The sequence below is a fragment of the Gobius niger genome, assembly GCF_951799975.1.
Source record: "Gobius niger genome assembly, chromosome: 16".
Classification (NCBI taxonomy): Eukaryota; Metazoa; Chordata; class Actinopteri; order Gobiiformes; family Gobiidae; genus Gobius; species Gobius niger.
Genome location: NC_136867.1, coordinates 13,530,810 through 13,546,393, shown reverse-complemented (window position 1 = coordinate 13,546,393; position 15,584 = coordinate 13,530,810). Strand labels below are relative to the sequence as shown.

The 15,584-nt window shown below is 41.7% G+C and overlaps 1 protein-coding gene across 1 annotated transcript; it reads left to right on the top strand.

Annotated features, from left to right (window-relative positions):
• The first annotated feature begins 2,650 nt into the window (after positions 1-2,650).
• tpo (thyroid peroxidase) lies at positions 2,651-15,362 on the top strand. The gene is made up of 10 exons (XM_079573035.1): positions 2,651-2,681; positions 2,755-2,900; positions 4,654-4,783; positions 5,139-5,268; positions 7,907-8,086; positions 8,331-8,798; positions 13,821-14,079; positions 14,351-14,521; positions 14,831-15,068; positions 15,143-15,362. The coding sequence occupies exons 2-10, from the start codon at positions 2,768-2,770 to the stop codon at positions 15,351-15,353; spliced, it is 1,920 nt and encodes a 639-aa protein (XP_079429161.1). The 5' UTR covers positions 2,651-2,681; positions 2,755-2,767; the 3' UTR covers positions 15,354-15,362.
• The last annotated feature ends 222 nt before the right edge of the window (positions 15,363-15,584 follow it).

Below are 15,584 nucleotides of genomic sequence, written 5' to 3'. Positions count from 1 at the left end.
TCAGTGATAAACATTTTTCATAATGTAAAATGTAGTTTATAAAAGAAGAATTGAAAGAGTATACAGCTAAGTAATAAGTAATAAGTGTATAATTTGAGTATCAGCTTACTCTGTTTTTAGGAATGTGCGCTTAAATGATGCAAATAAACCAAAATGGTTGGTTTGGTTGCACAAGCGAGGGCTATCTTGGATCCCTGTAAGGCCTCGCCAACTCTTATCACTGCAAACACTGACCAGAATGTGCACAGCTCAAACGCCAAGGAGAATTTAATCAGATGAGCATTTTAAGATCTCTACAGTTATGAAAAGAGACTCACTCTGCTCACCTGCTGCTGCTGCTGCTGCTGTGTTCTAGTTAAGGCTAAGGTTAAGCTGTACTTTGCTGATGAGTACTGCTCCATCATCAGCCTCAGAACAGCCTCACCGCATCAGCTCAGGCTCAAACTGTCTGCCAACACTTTAACTTAGGATTTCAGTGGAGTTTTCAGCATTGTTAAATATCCAATCCTTAATTATTTGTAGAACAAGTGACCAGTGCATGCTGTGTACCAACAGCTGAAAAAGAGCAATCCCCTATGATTTCCCTCTTGGTCGTAGGACAGTAAATCTACTGACCTGAGAGTAGGGCTGCAGCAGGTCACACAGATACTGAGGGGCAAGAAGAACATGGAGGAAATTAAAAACAAATTGAAGGTTTTGTAACTCAATGCGATAAGGAACAGGGAACCAGTGTTTACAATGTGTGTTTTTTGGTACCAGTTAAAAGCCGAGCAGCAGCATTTTGGACAAGTTGCAAGTGGACGAGAGACGACTCATTAAGCCCAACATAAAGTGCATTGCAGTAGTCCAAGCGATTTGTAACAAAGCATGAATTAAAGTGAGCAACTGACTTAACAACTGAGCTAATCAGTGCACTGTCCAGTGTCACATTGAGCTTGTGTGTTTTCGGTAAGGACCTCAGGGACTCGAGAGGGGGGAGCATCCTTTGGACCAAGCACCAGGACCTCTGTCTTTTTATCATTAAAATGAAGACAGTTTAAGGGCATCCAAGCTTTGATTTTCTCAATATATTTTAGAAGACGTTTGGTGTAGTCACCATTTCCTTGTTTTCATGACTGTCGTCAGCATAGAAATGAAAAATGACACTGTGCTTTCGGCAGATCGACCCAAGCGGGAGGAGAACAAAAGAGGGTCAAGTATAGCGCCTTGGGGCACTCCACATGTAGAAGACATTTTTAAAGTTGTACGCCTAAATAATGTCCTAATGACCAGTGCAACCAACCACACTGTAGTCTGGAGCCCTGTCCTTGTTTTGCCTCCCTCGATGTCTGACGCAGTTGCCGTGACGACAGCAGTACAGTGGTCTCCAGCTCCACTGGCTCCATTGCCACACACTGAGATCATAGCGTTGCACCAGAGGCGCGTGGAGCGTACATTTCAAGTGCTTCTGCTCAGCTGTCAATGGGTTGTGACACTCGCAGCTGGGGGGATCCTTGATGCAAACTGGAAAAATGTTAACAAATAACTTTGAGGGATTCACATAGCAAAGGTCTGCTCTGTGATGTTTAATCATTTTTTTCTGTTCTCAAAATCACACCTAGGTTTAGTTTTCTTACATATTCTTACATATTAGGCCTCCTTATGAACAGTTCAAAACATTCGCCTATCTAGCTCTCCTTTAGTTTTTAAATTCCAGACAACTTCATTGTATAATTTCTGCGCTGAAATTCCCCCTCTATAAATCATTACTTGCTATGTCTATATTATTTTAGATTCCAATTTGATTTGTTTGATTTAGATTCATTTACTCCCCTCCACTTTGACTTACAAAGAAAAGGTATTTGAGCAAACTTGTTTCAACCACCATCACGTCAAAATCTGGGCACTACATGTTTTCCAGTGACGATGCCTCGACTATACCTGTGTTGTTTCGTTTATAAAAAGGAAACTACATGATGTACTTTTCACAGTCACCAAAGCTGAACAGAGAGCTTTGTGATATCCAGTTAATATATGTATACAAATGGATCTGCTGGAATGACAGTTTAAACAGGCAGCTCCTCATTAGTGCTTTTTCTCTTTGGAGTCTTATCATATTCCTTTTTTTTGTGCCACTGTTTTCAAAGCTGAACACATCTGATGGTGTATGCTGGCCCTCTTTAAAACATCTCCATTCCCAGGAGGATGTCTGTTTCCTCCTTGTCTCCTCTCTCTAATTGTTGTTTTCCGAGGTTTTTCCGGAGCTTGGCATATTCTGAAGTGGCTGACATATTGCCTGCTTGTGAGTGCTGTTGCAGACCAGTAAACCGAAAACTCAACGCAGGGAGGGATGCTCAGGTTTACTTTAGCATGGCAAAAGGGGAAGGCTGTTATGAGAATATAAAACCATGTCCGCTCTGCTTTTTGGTGAAGAAGACCAAGCCGGTGATCCTGATGTTTTCAGCCATAATGTTGTGTTTTATTAGATTCATTTGCCTTTTTGTATTTCATGTACCATTTCTAACTGGCAGAGAATTAAACTGTAAGTAAATATGTTGAATTACATGTGATTATTGATTTGTTTTTGTGCATGTGAAATATTGATCATTTGTTTCAGCTACAGCAATGAGAGACTTGCTAGTTTCATCATATCAAGAAGGTTTGGAAATTGTAAATGGGGCACTATTCCACTCCAGGGAAAGGTAATGGACTGGTTAATGCGTAATGTACCAAAACGTAGTGGAGCAAATAGTCATTCATGTGTTTTGGGAGCAGACGGAGCACGCACATGTCCATGTTCTTGCGGAAGGCGGAGCCGCAGACGCTGGAGCTGTCACGGGCTGCGGAGGTTTTTCACACGACTTTTCAAGTGCTCAGGAGCCGAGTGAGACGGAGATACAAGAGGGATGTGACAGAGGCAGGTATAGACTCCACTTCGTCTCATCACATCCATGGGGAAATATGAAAAGAGTGATGTCCTGAATAAACAGTCCAGATGTTTCAAACGGCATTATCCTCACACTCTCACACTCTGAGTGGTGAGCCCCCGAATGGTATCCCTTCCCTCTGAATTATATATTCAGATTAGTTGTGATTTTCAAACGGGCAGTTGAAAATCTCTTCTACAATCCATTTTGAGCTTTTTTGCAGTTCAATTCTAATTAGGTTGCATTTTTATCTAAATCTTTGTTGGTTAGCATATTTATTTGGTTCTTTTGCTTCCTGTTAGTGTTTAGGATTGGATTTCCAGGCCAGGTGGGGGCTTTCTCTGTGTATTTTCCAATCTCTTCGCATCTGTTTCCCCGTTAACCTAAAACACACATACAGTTGTGCTCAAAAGTTTACAGACCCTGATTTTTTGACTATTTTTCCAAGAATATGAAAGATAAAAATAGAAATGTTTTTTTACTCACAGTCAGTGGTTTTGTGAAGTCATTTATGGTGAAACAACAGAGTTTGCTCCTTTTAAATCATCATGAAAAAAGAAAGACCAAAAAGGACCCTGATCCAAGGTTTATGATCAACAGGAACGGGCCGCTTTACCATTAGATTATTTACAGAACCTTCACAACTCCCACAAAAGACTCCAAGCTGTCATTGATGCTAAAGGGAGCAATACACAGAATGAGGGCATGTAAACTTTGGATCAGGGTAATTTTGGTAGTTTCTTTTTTCATTATGATTTAAAAAGAGCAAACTTTTTACACCATAAATGGCTTCACACAACCACTAACTATGAGCGGAAAAAAACCTTTTTGTGTTATCTTTCATAATTGTCAAAAATTCTGTCAGTGTATTTAAACTTTTGAGCACAACTGTGGGTAGGCTGAAATCACCTGCGAGTTAGTCGTCACTAACAATGGCCAATAATGCAATTCTGATTCTGATCTTGACGAAGTTACTGAGATACAAGTAACACAGATACAAGATTGTGATAGAGATAACTAGGAAGTGGACCAGTTGTGATGAAAAACTTTCATCATGATATACATAAGAAGAGCATTCAGTCCTCGCTGGGGACCAGTTCTACAAAGAGGTTCAGAGCAGTTTTAAATGATTCTCAGCTCAGTAGGTGAAGTCAAGTCTGGTCTGCCTCTCGGCTCTTCATTCTTGGGGTGTGTCTTCAGTCCCTCCCAGGCTCTGCCCTCTTTTGGTGTAGATCTAATATTTACAAAAGCGAAACTTACGGAAAGTCATTTGTTGCATTTCACCGAAATAGAAACCAAGCTTAGTGCATTTGCTGTTGCTTTAAATCTGGTAGATACTGGCCGTTCAGGGTGAATAGGCCCAGTAGATGTAACAACAAAGTATAAATGTATAATTTAGAAAAATAGTAATCAATAATGTTGTGCTGCCCTAATGGTCACTGAGTGCTCCAGAGTGGTTGCACTGAAGCAACAAGGGTCAAATGTATTCAGGACAGGGCCTATTGGGTCAATAAACTGTACAAAATACAAAAAGGTTCTGCTTAGTATAGTCCGACATTAGCACATTCTGAGTTCTAGCTTTGACCTGTCCTTTTTTGGTCTTGTTTTTCTCTGTGTGTTTTTGTCCTGCTTCATGCCTTGGGCAGACTTTGTACTGTTTCCAACACGTTTTCCCTCAGTTTCTGTTGTTTTATGGACAGATTGACATTGGGTGATGCGTCCTGTACTGTCTCATGATGATGTTTAGATCTGCTGCTGTGGGATGATGTAGAGCTGATGTCCGTGCTGTCCCAGTGCCCTTGTGCCCCGAGCACCGCCATGTGCCAGGATGAACGGCACCGAAAGTACCGCTCCATCAACGGACTCTGCAACAACAGGTGACACAAGCAGCTCAAGACTGAAGCGCTATTTTACATTGTACATATTTAGGGGGAACTGCGAATCCGGATTAGCAGCTGTAATACACATCAACATGGTTTTGCATTTACACCAGAACTAGAATGTTCTGTTTAGGCCTGTGCACTGTTATCATTGCGAGATAGCGGAAATGTCTTTGTAAAGTCTGTGCTCTCGGCCGTTAGCTTTGAACGTTGTGCCTGTCTTTAACTTGACTTTGAAATGATTTGTGCTTAACAACCGTAAGAAGACAAATGGTGTTGTCATTGTGTGTTGGAGCCCTGTGCAGTAGGTAGTGCCGTATTTCTGGAGAGGCTTCTTGATTCTTTTTGTCAGGCAAAATCCTCTCTGGGGAGCAGCCAACACCGCACTGGTCAGATGGCTTCCAGCAGAATATGAGGACGGGGAGAGAGAACCCAAGGGTTGGAACTCAGCGCGCCTCCACAACGGATTCCAACTTCCCTCGGTAATCTGCAAACCGCTGCTGGCACCACAGTCTGGGGACACAATTAGACATAAAGTCAGCTCATCCTACAACCAAAGCTAACAGGCCATCGCAGTCTCCTGACATGACCTGTTCCTCTGATGTTAAGGTTCGCAATAAAAGCAAACCTTTAATCTTACTGTCGATTTGACCTTGTTTTGTAGGCTTCCTCAATTTATGTAAGGATAACATTAATAACCTCTGTTCGTATGAGTAAAAAAGTGAAGAATTAGCAGAATATTAAAACATATAACAGCCTTTTCCATTCAGAATGCATCCCATACTAAACAAGTCGAGTGCCTTTAGTTCTCACTTCTTTCTCTTACTAACAAAGCTCATTTCTTTGCAGTTGCAGTAATTTATGCACTTGTTAGCACGGGGGTTCTTTAATGAGAAAAGAAACTCATCAAATATACATTATTTGTATGGAGCCTCTTTATTTACCTCCATATAGAGCTGCATTCATTTACTAATGTGTTTGAGAAAAGCAATAATCTTTGATGCTAACGACCTCCTTCATAATGTGAAGTTGGGTTAACAGCATGCCTGCTTATTAAATACATTTCATAAATCAGTTTAATTAAATGCCAAAGTGGAGTTTCTATCTGGAGTAGGAAAATGAAAGAGAACAGAACTGGTTAAAATATTTTTTCTCTGACAAGTGATACAATATAAGCAGAACCACAAAACATTTGAAACGTGATTCTTAACTAATGTAGTTTGGGACCCAATTTACAACCTATCATGTCGACCCATGGTCCAAATACAAATTTAAAGGAATAGGCCACTGTTTTAGCTTAGACAAGTTGATGCATAACTGTCTGGGCTTTGTGCGTGCGCTCAGTGACATAAATGTTGTTAGCATTTAGCCGCTCCCAGCATAGGTATAGCTCCAAACTGGGGGGGAGTTAGAAGCTACCAAGCTGTTCCACGTTTTCCCTATTTAAACACAGTTACGTGAGCCTTAACACGATCCAAGTCTACCTACACAAAATCAAACATGACGATTTTTCAAGCCGATAAAAAGGGGTACTATATTGTAAGGTGTAGTAATCCGTGCAGTAAAGTTAGATATTGCTGCGCGAACGTCGAAGTGCTCCTATGTCATTACGCCTTGCAATATAGTACCCTTTTTATCCGCTTAGACAATGTTTGATTTTGTGTAACTACACTTGGCTCATATAACTGTATTGAAATAGGGAAAATGTAACGCCCAGAGTTCTGTCTGACCAACAAATATGTGGACAAAAGTGCTGAGCCGGGTTCTAGTTTAAAAGGTTAAGTTTTATTGTTACAAAAGGTTATAATGTTAAAAGGTATGATAAAATGGGGCATTTGTCCAAAGGTGCAGGTGTGCGTAATGGTCGGGAAGGGGAGAAGTCAGTGGAGGCATTGGGACAATTCCGCTGGTCCAAATGGCAAGGCGATGCAGCGGTGACGCAAGGCATTGCTGGGCTGTGGTTTATGGGACCTTAGTTTAGCCGTCGACCCACTTCATTTCTCCTAAGGGCCACGCCCGTAGCTCCCCCTTCCACACACCTGGACTGGTACTATAACCAGAGACCAGAGAGAGTTTGTCAAATGTACAACACTTGTTTTAAGGTAAATATGAATCAAGTTAAGTGATTAAAGTGTATGCTGTTTAGAAAGGTAGAGAGGGCTGCTGTGCTTTACCTGGACAGGTATAACCAGAGACAGAGAGAGACAGAGTGGTGTGCGTCTGCTGCTTAAGTAGAGAGAGTGTTTCCCAGAGCTGATTCCCTACACCTATGTTGCCACACCAAGACACACAAAGAGGAGGAGGTGGGGGATACAGCTCTACCAGGCTACAAAAACATCGAACAGCTTGGTAGCTTCTAACTTCACCCCAGTTTGGGGTTATACCTAACAACATTTGCGTGACTGAGCGCACGCACAAAGACCAGACAGGTACACATCAACTCGTCTAAGCTAATGTAAGAACATATCTCAGTATGTAAAAACGGTGGCCTATTCCTTTAATGTAATAACACATCATATTAACACACAGTGTTTCCTCACATAGAGTTGTTGATAGAGCATTAAGTTAAGTTCAGTGCTTTATTTGTCATTGTAGGGTTGTACAACAAAATTAGGTTCAGGTGTTGGGTTAGTCCTGAGCCACTGCGCCTGAGCCCCTTCCTTTGGAGGTAGGGGAAACTGGAGTACTCGGAGGACACCTGGCAGCCTGCCTTCAGTGATCCTCTGCAGCGGTGCAGCACCTCCTGGGTTTGTCCCTGTTTCAGAGCGTGGTGTCCTGCACCGGTCAGCTCCACCTCCTCCTCTTTCCTCTTCCTCCTGCGCAGTTCACTCCGCACCACAACGGCCTTTCACCAGCTCTTCGCTTGCCCCTTTTTTGTTTCCTGTAGTGCCTCTTGTGACGCCTCCACTGTGCTGCAGATGGAAGGGTGGCGGGGGGGTGCTCTTGGTGCCTCTTGGGTAATCAAGTATTGATCTAGGTCCAACATAAGAGATGATATTTGCCTTTGATAACAGTGTTTGGCTTGGATTATCTCTTTACAACTGTAAACCCTACTCGTCCAAACTTGGAAGAAAACACAGTTTGCTACCAAAATGCTAGAGACCATTCCTTATGTTACAGGTGTGGGACGTAAGCAAGCAGATCCTGCAAAGCTCCAGCAAACCCACCGATGACACATATTCCCAGCTGCTGGTGGAGTGGGGCCAGTACATTGACCATGACATCACCTTCACCCCACAAACCACCAGCATGACCTGCCTCAACACGTGCGACAATGTGCATCCATGTTTCCCTGTAAAGGTAATTCAGTGTTTGAAGAATGCTATGAGTATTACATTACTGAACATAATGAAAAATACTATTTCATCTGACCTCCAGTTTTCCCAGACAGTCCATGACTCCATGTTCCTGCTGACACTACACAAAAATAATGCTTCAAAATGTACACACATGACATTATATTGTTCTAATAAACTTTTTAGTTGTTTTCTTCTTGGACCGGTTCATTTATGAAAAAAAAATATTTTATGAATAATATTTTCAGACGAGTGATGGCTGCATGCCCTTCCACCGCTCCTCTCCGGCCTGCTCCACTGATCCTGACCTCAAACAAACTCTACAGCGGCAACAGATGAACTCCATCACCTCCTTCATCGATGCCTCTGTTGTTTATGGCCATACCGATGACCTGCAGGCCTCTCTGCGGGGTCTGGATGGAAAACTGTCTGTCCACGATAAGTTCAGTGACCCCAGAGGGCGCCCTTTCCTACCCCCCGTGTCCCCCTTGCCCTCTGGCTGTCTGCAGGACACACGGCAGGCGGGGGAGCCCAGAGTGGAGTGCTTTAACGCGGGAGACAGTCGGGCGAATGAAGGCCTGCCCCTCACTGCCCTCCACACTGTATGGCTCAGAGAACACAACCGCATCGCGCAGGAGCTGAGGGCCCTCAACGCTCACTGGAGCTCAGACACTGTTTACCAGGAGACACGCAAGATCATCGGAGCAATGCACCAGGTGAGCGGGTCAGATAAGGTTCAAATCGATCAACCATGTGCGTTGTGCAAGCTACTGATGTGGGAAAGGTTCTTCTCTTTCAAATAAATGTTTCAGATATAACAGTGTCATTGGAGAATTGTCTGACGCCAGATGCCCTTTCTCGCCTTTACACGAGTAGACTTAGAAAGCAGTTGTCAAATGCTAAGTTTGCATCTAAACCTCTTTTACAGCCACACCTTACTTTACTTTTCTGGAAATACTGGTCATTTCACTTTTTCCCCACACAATGACAAGAAGTTTTCCGACTTACCTCTGATTTATTGTCTAGTAATTGAGTAAAAATTTTGCTTGTCTCCGCAAAATCTAATCAAGTACTAATGAGTCATACAAAATATTCTTGTTTCACTAAACTAAAACTTTCTACTGCAAGTATGACTTCTTCAACACTTGCATTTTTTTCCACTCACATTGCCCTTTCAAGTCAAAAACACTGAAGAGATTTAGGATATACAATATACTGAATGTCGAGGTCATAAAAGAAACTATGAAAGACTGAATATTAAACTAAACTTTAAAACAGCCGTCTGAGCTGTTTGACAAAAGCTAGTGTTTTGTCTCAACGCTTTCAATGTGTTTTATGTTTTGTACATTGTGGAGACTTTTACTGTTTTCTGCAGATGATTCACCGCTATAAAATCTAGCTGAACCACTCCTCTGACACGGTAAAACTTTCCAAAGCAATCTGCATTGTGTTTTTATCTCGCATTGATTACTGAGTTCTGGTACATGATGTTCCTCAAAATTGGCCAAACAGGACCATCTTTTTTATTCTATTTTCAAAGATTGCATTTGCGGATTTTCTAAAACGTGTTATGGATTTCTAGTGCATCATTTGCAAAGGTTGTGCAAGTCGCAAACAATTTCAGAATGTTAAAAACACCTATAAAGCTGAAAGCAGTTATTTTTAAGACTCCAACAGTATTTCTACACTTTTTCATTTGATTAAAAGTGTTTTCTTGGAAAGATCACAAAATGAAAATGGATTTGCGTCCCACTTATGGGTCCTGACCCTTCAGTTGAGAGTCGAGATACTGCACAAATCTAACACACTTTAAAGGGACTTCACAGAGTTTAAAAATGTTAAACTAATTTATTTTCCTCCCCCTACATGTTCCAGCCATGTCCTAATGTGTAGAATGAGCCCAGCCCCTGTTCACCACAACTGCCTCTAAAATCATGAACTGTCACTCAAAAAGGTGTTGATTCGGGTCTGAAGTGCCGTCATGCACAAGCTTAATATAGAAGGTGCAGTTACACGTATGACCTGAAGTGGCAGTAGTGAGTATAAAATGGCAAACTTGCATCTAGCCCCTTTAAGATTTGTGCCATTAGGGGACATAAACTAGTTGTACAACTGTTAAAATGTTTTTAGCCAGATTAATTTTGCTGATATGTGACACTCTAATGCTTTATTTTGTTGAATTAATTGTGTTGGATCAGGGCCTGGCTCAGATCACAGTATACTGGATATTCATTATTCATTTCATTATAGACCCACAATCTTCTCCTTCTGTGGTCTGTCTCTAAAAGAGCTTCTAGTCTGTTTTGTCATCAGCGTTATTGGTCCATAGACATGGTGATAATTGTGTGTAGCACTTTGGTGTTTATCCGGAAAAAAGAAGGTGTTACCATTGTGTTTCAACTGTTGATCAGTGTGCTTTTGCTTCTGTCAAAAGTGTTTTGTAGGTTTGATAAAGAAGTTAAGGCCTGAGAGTTTATTCCATTTGTGACAAGTTTCAGAATTAGAGCCGGCTGATCTTGAGAGAAAGGCAGTATAGTATTAGTAGAAGAATTGTCAGTGGGAGGCTGCAGGCCCATGTAGATGCCACTACGTCACTGATGATTGAACACTGGGGCAGATGCGCGAGTGGCAGGTGGATGCAATAGAACTGGACCATCAGGAAATGGAACAAATTACTACAATGACTCAACCTTGACTAACTTGACATACTTCTTTCGTTCTATAAGTCAGGGGAGTTGCCCAGCATCGTGTCCTTCATAAATCAGATGAGAACTGCTTGTGTTAGGGCGATGGTGCAGCCTGATCTTACCAAAATATAATTACCAACACACCTAATACTGTTCTGGGAAACACTGCCTCAAACAATAGAACATGCTAAAAAAAACCTGGACTGTGCATTCTTACCAGATCATAAACCACTCCTAACTAAGACTGTCATACGATGAATCAAATATCGATGGGAAAAAAGTTCCTTACATCCACCAAAGCTTTTATGTGTTTGGTCTTTAAGGAATTCAGCCTAATTTCACCGCAGAGCCATATCTCCTCTCTGCTTTTGTTTTTCAGTTCTATCTGGAGCGATATTTTACTTCACTGTGTGTGCAGCATACCCCTGAAGCAGTGCGGAAATGCAGTCTTTAATCTGTGAGATTTGGCAGCTGACATTTGACTGCACCGGTGGATTAAAACCCCCTAATTTTAACCAGCTCCGGGACAAAATATTAAAAGAAAGATAGGGTCAAAGTGACACAAAACGTCTTGAAATAATTTGCACGGATGAAGGGACGGCAGGTAGGGGATTTACATACTACAGCAGCGACCATGACTAACTTTGAAAATCCCCCAGATTAGTTTCACGGTAAAATGCAAGCCTCTTACTTCATTTTAGGGCTGTCTGGGCTGTACTTTTAAAACTTTCATCTGAAATGTCTGATTTAAATGTTCGCCAGTGTTTCAGTTCAGATGTGTATGCGAGAAATGCGAGAATACCCTCTTGGTGTGCATGGTCTAACTTTTAGGTATACAGTAAGTAAGCATTTCCAGTGCCCTGAATAAGCAATTAAAAATGTCATCTGACTCTAAGAGCGTCTCCAAAGAACATCTCTAACTGTACTTTGCTGGTGATGCTGATTGAGCATCACCGAGGGCTTTCTGAAGTGGGCAGGTTTCTGAGGAAGAGCGATTCAACAGCATTTAAAGCCAAAAAGTCACAACTCCTGCCAGGCTCACAGCATCTGACGTTGAATATACTTATTCGTGTTTAAAGACAGTTGATCTGACATCTAATTCTGTGGTGTATACCTGCTGCAGTGCTGCTTGTCACAATAAAGAAGACTGAGCGCATATATTCCTGTCAGGCCGTGATGGAGGCGACCTGTTACAGAGAATAAAAACCTTATCAAAGGACTTCAAGTTGATTTATGTTTCTTTGTGTTCATAGAAACTGCGTCTGATCGATATCAGGCATCGATTCACATCTTTGCTCTTAGACACTTGTGCAGAGCCTTATGCATCATATCATCCTCCTCTTTATCAGACTGCAGCTGCTTCAGATGGAGCTTGCAAAAATGTCCCGCAGAGGTCTGACAAACGTCACACCGATTTCTGCTACTTAGACAAGGCAATTACAGGAAATAAGCTGCACAAGTAGCCACTTCATACTCTGATAGCACTGCAGGTGTAGTCTGTACCGCAGGGAATCTTTGCATTCTTATACAGTCAGTGGCGCCACTTACCGTCACTAACATGACTGTTTATAAAAGGGGAAGATTTATATGCAAATCATACATAGATTACCAACAAGAATTTTCAAGTAGATATTTGTTATGCCATTTGGAGGAGCTTTTTGGTGGACTTTTTTTTTTCTTTTCTTTTTTAATTATCTGCAAATTATGAGTGTTCAGCAACTAGCACATGATAAAACTCCAGTTGTAAGTGCCTCTTTCAGAGCTATATATAAGCAGGATAGTTCATCTGTGCATCAAAAACAAAAGCATTGACTGTGAAAAGTGGTAAATAGAGAGGTCTCTTATTTTTACACATGCTTACATTCATGTGGTATATTTCTTCAAGACATAGCATGCAAACTAGTCCTCTTCTTTCATATATTAGGGCAGCACACACAACAATAATGAGTGAGCAAACGCAACACACAGCTCCCATCGATCACTGTTTTAGGTCACCATTAACTAATCTTTTTCTATTGCTGAAGTATAGACCTAGAAAGAAAGTGCTTTCAGTTCACTGTTTTTGCATGAATGCAGTAAATTCCCAAAGTCACATAAAAAGTTAGCCCTGTAATGAAGTGATTCTAAAAGAGCCAACTCTGCAGCTTTCAGGCTCTTCCAGCTCATTGTTTTGGATTTTCGGACCATATGGCACTCTCCCAGCCGCTGTCAGTGCACTCCCCCCAGGCTGCTCATTCTAGCAGACAGTAGTGGGTGCAAGGTAGAAGGTAACTACAAGGGATAGGCTACAGTAAGGTATTATGTTTCAAAGTATTTGTAACAAAGGGCTTTGGGCTTTTTGGACTTTGCTATGATGTCTATTTATTAATGGGTTATGTTTGAACATAAATCATTAATAAATACTATAAAAAAGCATGAAAATTGGCTTATTTAAGGTTCTCCCACCCTAATTTCTAATATTAATTGATTCACTTTTGGAGATCAACATCATGGCAAGTCTGTCTGCAGCCTACTGTCTATTGGCTGCCACTTAGACTGTCAGGGAGTGGCGGCTCGCAAGACAAATGGTTAGGCCACCAGTTATCTTCATACTCTGTGAAAGCCTGATGTTTCCTTGGATGAAAAAATACATATAAAACAAAATCTTTGTGTGATTTTTAATTGGAAAATATATTAAATGAAATATATTTAGCAACTCTCATTATTAAGAAACAGTCCATATTGGTGCCCATGCTCGTACCAGCATGAGCAATTGACAGATACGGTCTGGATCGGTAGTAACATACACCAACGGACAACTTTTCACTCAAAACTCAATCAATCAATCAGCAAAATGCTGTAAATGTATCAATAGTCTTATCCAATAGGACCATTATTGTAGTGTATAGTGCTAACCTCTCTGTGACTTTGTGTCCTACTTTATAAATACAGCATAGAATATGTTTTTTTACTTCCAACAGCGCTTCAGACTCGAGGGAATGTTAATTAACAGCATGCATCAGCTCTCATCAGAACACAGTGGCTTGACAACGCTTCTTTTATTCCCCGTAGATCATAACCTTGAGGGACTACGTTCCTAAGATTGTCGGTCCTCAGTCGTTTGAAAATCACATCGGACCATACGGAGGATACGACCCAGCAGTCAATCCCTCTGCCTCCAATGTGTTCGCCACTGCAGCATTCCGCTTTGGCCACGCAACTATCTCGCCAATCCTCCGGAGACTCAACGAAAGCTTCCAGGAACACGAGCTCTTTCCACATCTCCGGCTGCATCAGACATTTTTCAGCCCCTGGAGGATCGTCAAAGAAGGTCAGTGTCAACAGTAAACAGTAAACCTAGTATCCAACACCGACAGATCTTTTACATATTTGTATTACAATAATATTTACAGCTTCACTTAATCTTTTAGGAGATATTAGCCTTGCTGAATGTGAAACTAACAAAGCCCGCCACATACCTAAACAACCTTTTTATAGAAGAGAGATTTGTCATCCTAAATTTGTGGGATCAGATAATTTTGGGTGTGTACAAAATGTAAATGGATGATTTACAATAGATTCACATGCCTCTGTGTCTTTAGGGGGAATTGAGCCAATCCTAAGAGGTCTCACTGGGACTGCAGCACCAGCTATTCACATAGACATGCTGCTGACAGAGGAGCTCACTGAGCGACTGGTGGTCCTCAATATTCCTCGACAAATGGACTTAGCGGCGCTCAATCTGCAGAGAGGCCGCGACCACGCAGTGCCGGGTAAGAGCGGCTCAGGCACAGGGTTAACTAATGCTCTCGACTCTGGATGAACAAATCCACCTGTCAGTGTAGTTCCCATGGACATGCCCTGCCCTTTGACAGCACACCATGCCATTGTTGTCACTTGTACCTATAAACCACTTCATAACAACATACTTTTGGTAATACTAATGTCGAGCTCCAACTCTGCCCTGCTAATTGGTACTGACAATACCCATGGTTCACAAAACAATTAAACAAAACAAAAAACAATGTGAACTGGAACAAAATGCTGGCGTACTTGTTTTGACATTGTGTTTTCGTTGTCAGGTTACAACAAATGGCGAAGCTTCTGTGGACTGGAGCCCATTAAAACTGTAGAAGATTTGTCTGAGGTTATGGGAGATAAAACTGTTGCCCAGAAGATTCTCAGTCTTTACAAAGATCCAGACAACATCGATGTGTGGCTTGGAGGTCTTATTGAAAAGCTTTTGCCAGGTTCCAGAACCGGTCCTCTTTTTTCATGTCTGATTGCAAAACAGATGAAAGTGCTGCGTGATGGTGATAGGTATTGTGCTGCTTTTCAAAGAACATCAATAATCAAGAAACGACTTTTATGTTTTATCTCGTGGTATTTTCCAGGTTCTGGTGGGAGGCTGCCGGTCAGTTTACTCGGCATCAGAAAGCCGAACTGGTGAAAACGTCGATGTCCCGGCTCGTTTGTGACAACAGCGATATTACTGAAGTCCTCCCTGACTCCTTCAGACTCGGGACGTTTCCCTCAGATTATGTTCCTTGTGATCAAATACCATCGATGAATTTGGTGATTTGGCAAGAGAAGGCTCAGTTTTAAATGATAAGTATCCTACATGTATGACTCAAACTTTATCAACAGTGTCCAGACAGAGAACGACAGGGAGAGATGCTGTCCTCTGGAAAATTGGTGCTGCCTTGTGCTCCTGTTACCATGGTTTCAAATTAGGCCAGCAACTGCAGTAGTTTGTGAAATAAGTCAGTGATCAGCTCTCATAGTGCAGGGCAAACTACTCTTGTATTTTGATTGTATTTATTGGTCGGTTCCAGC

Bases quoted from the DNA above. Each gene is read 5' to 3' on its own strand.
- tpo (XM_079573035.1), top strand. From the start codon at position 2,768: ATGTCCATGTTCTTGCGGAAGGCGGAGCCGCAGACGCTGGAGCTGTCA. The intron at 2,901-4,653 runs GTATAGACTCCA...GATGATGTTTAG, and splicing joins GAGGGATGTGACAGAGGCAG to ATCTGCTGCTGTGGGATGAT. The intron at 14,522-14,830 runs GTAAGAGCGGCT...TTTCGTTGTCAG, and splicing joins CCGCGACCACGCAGTGCCGG to GTTACAACAAATGGCGAAGC.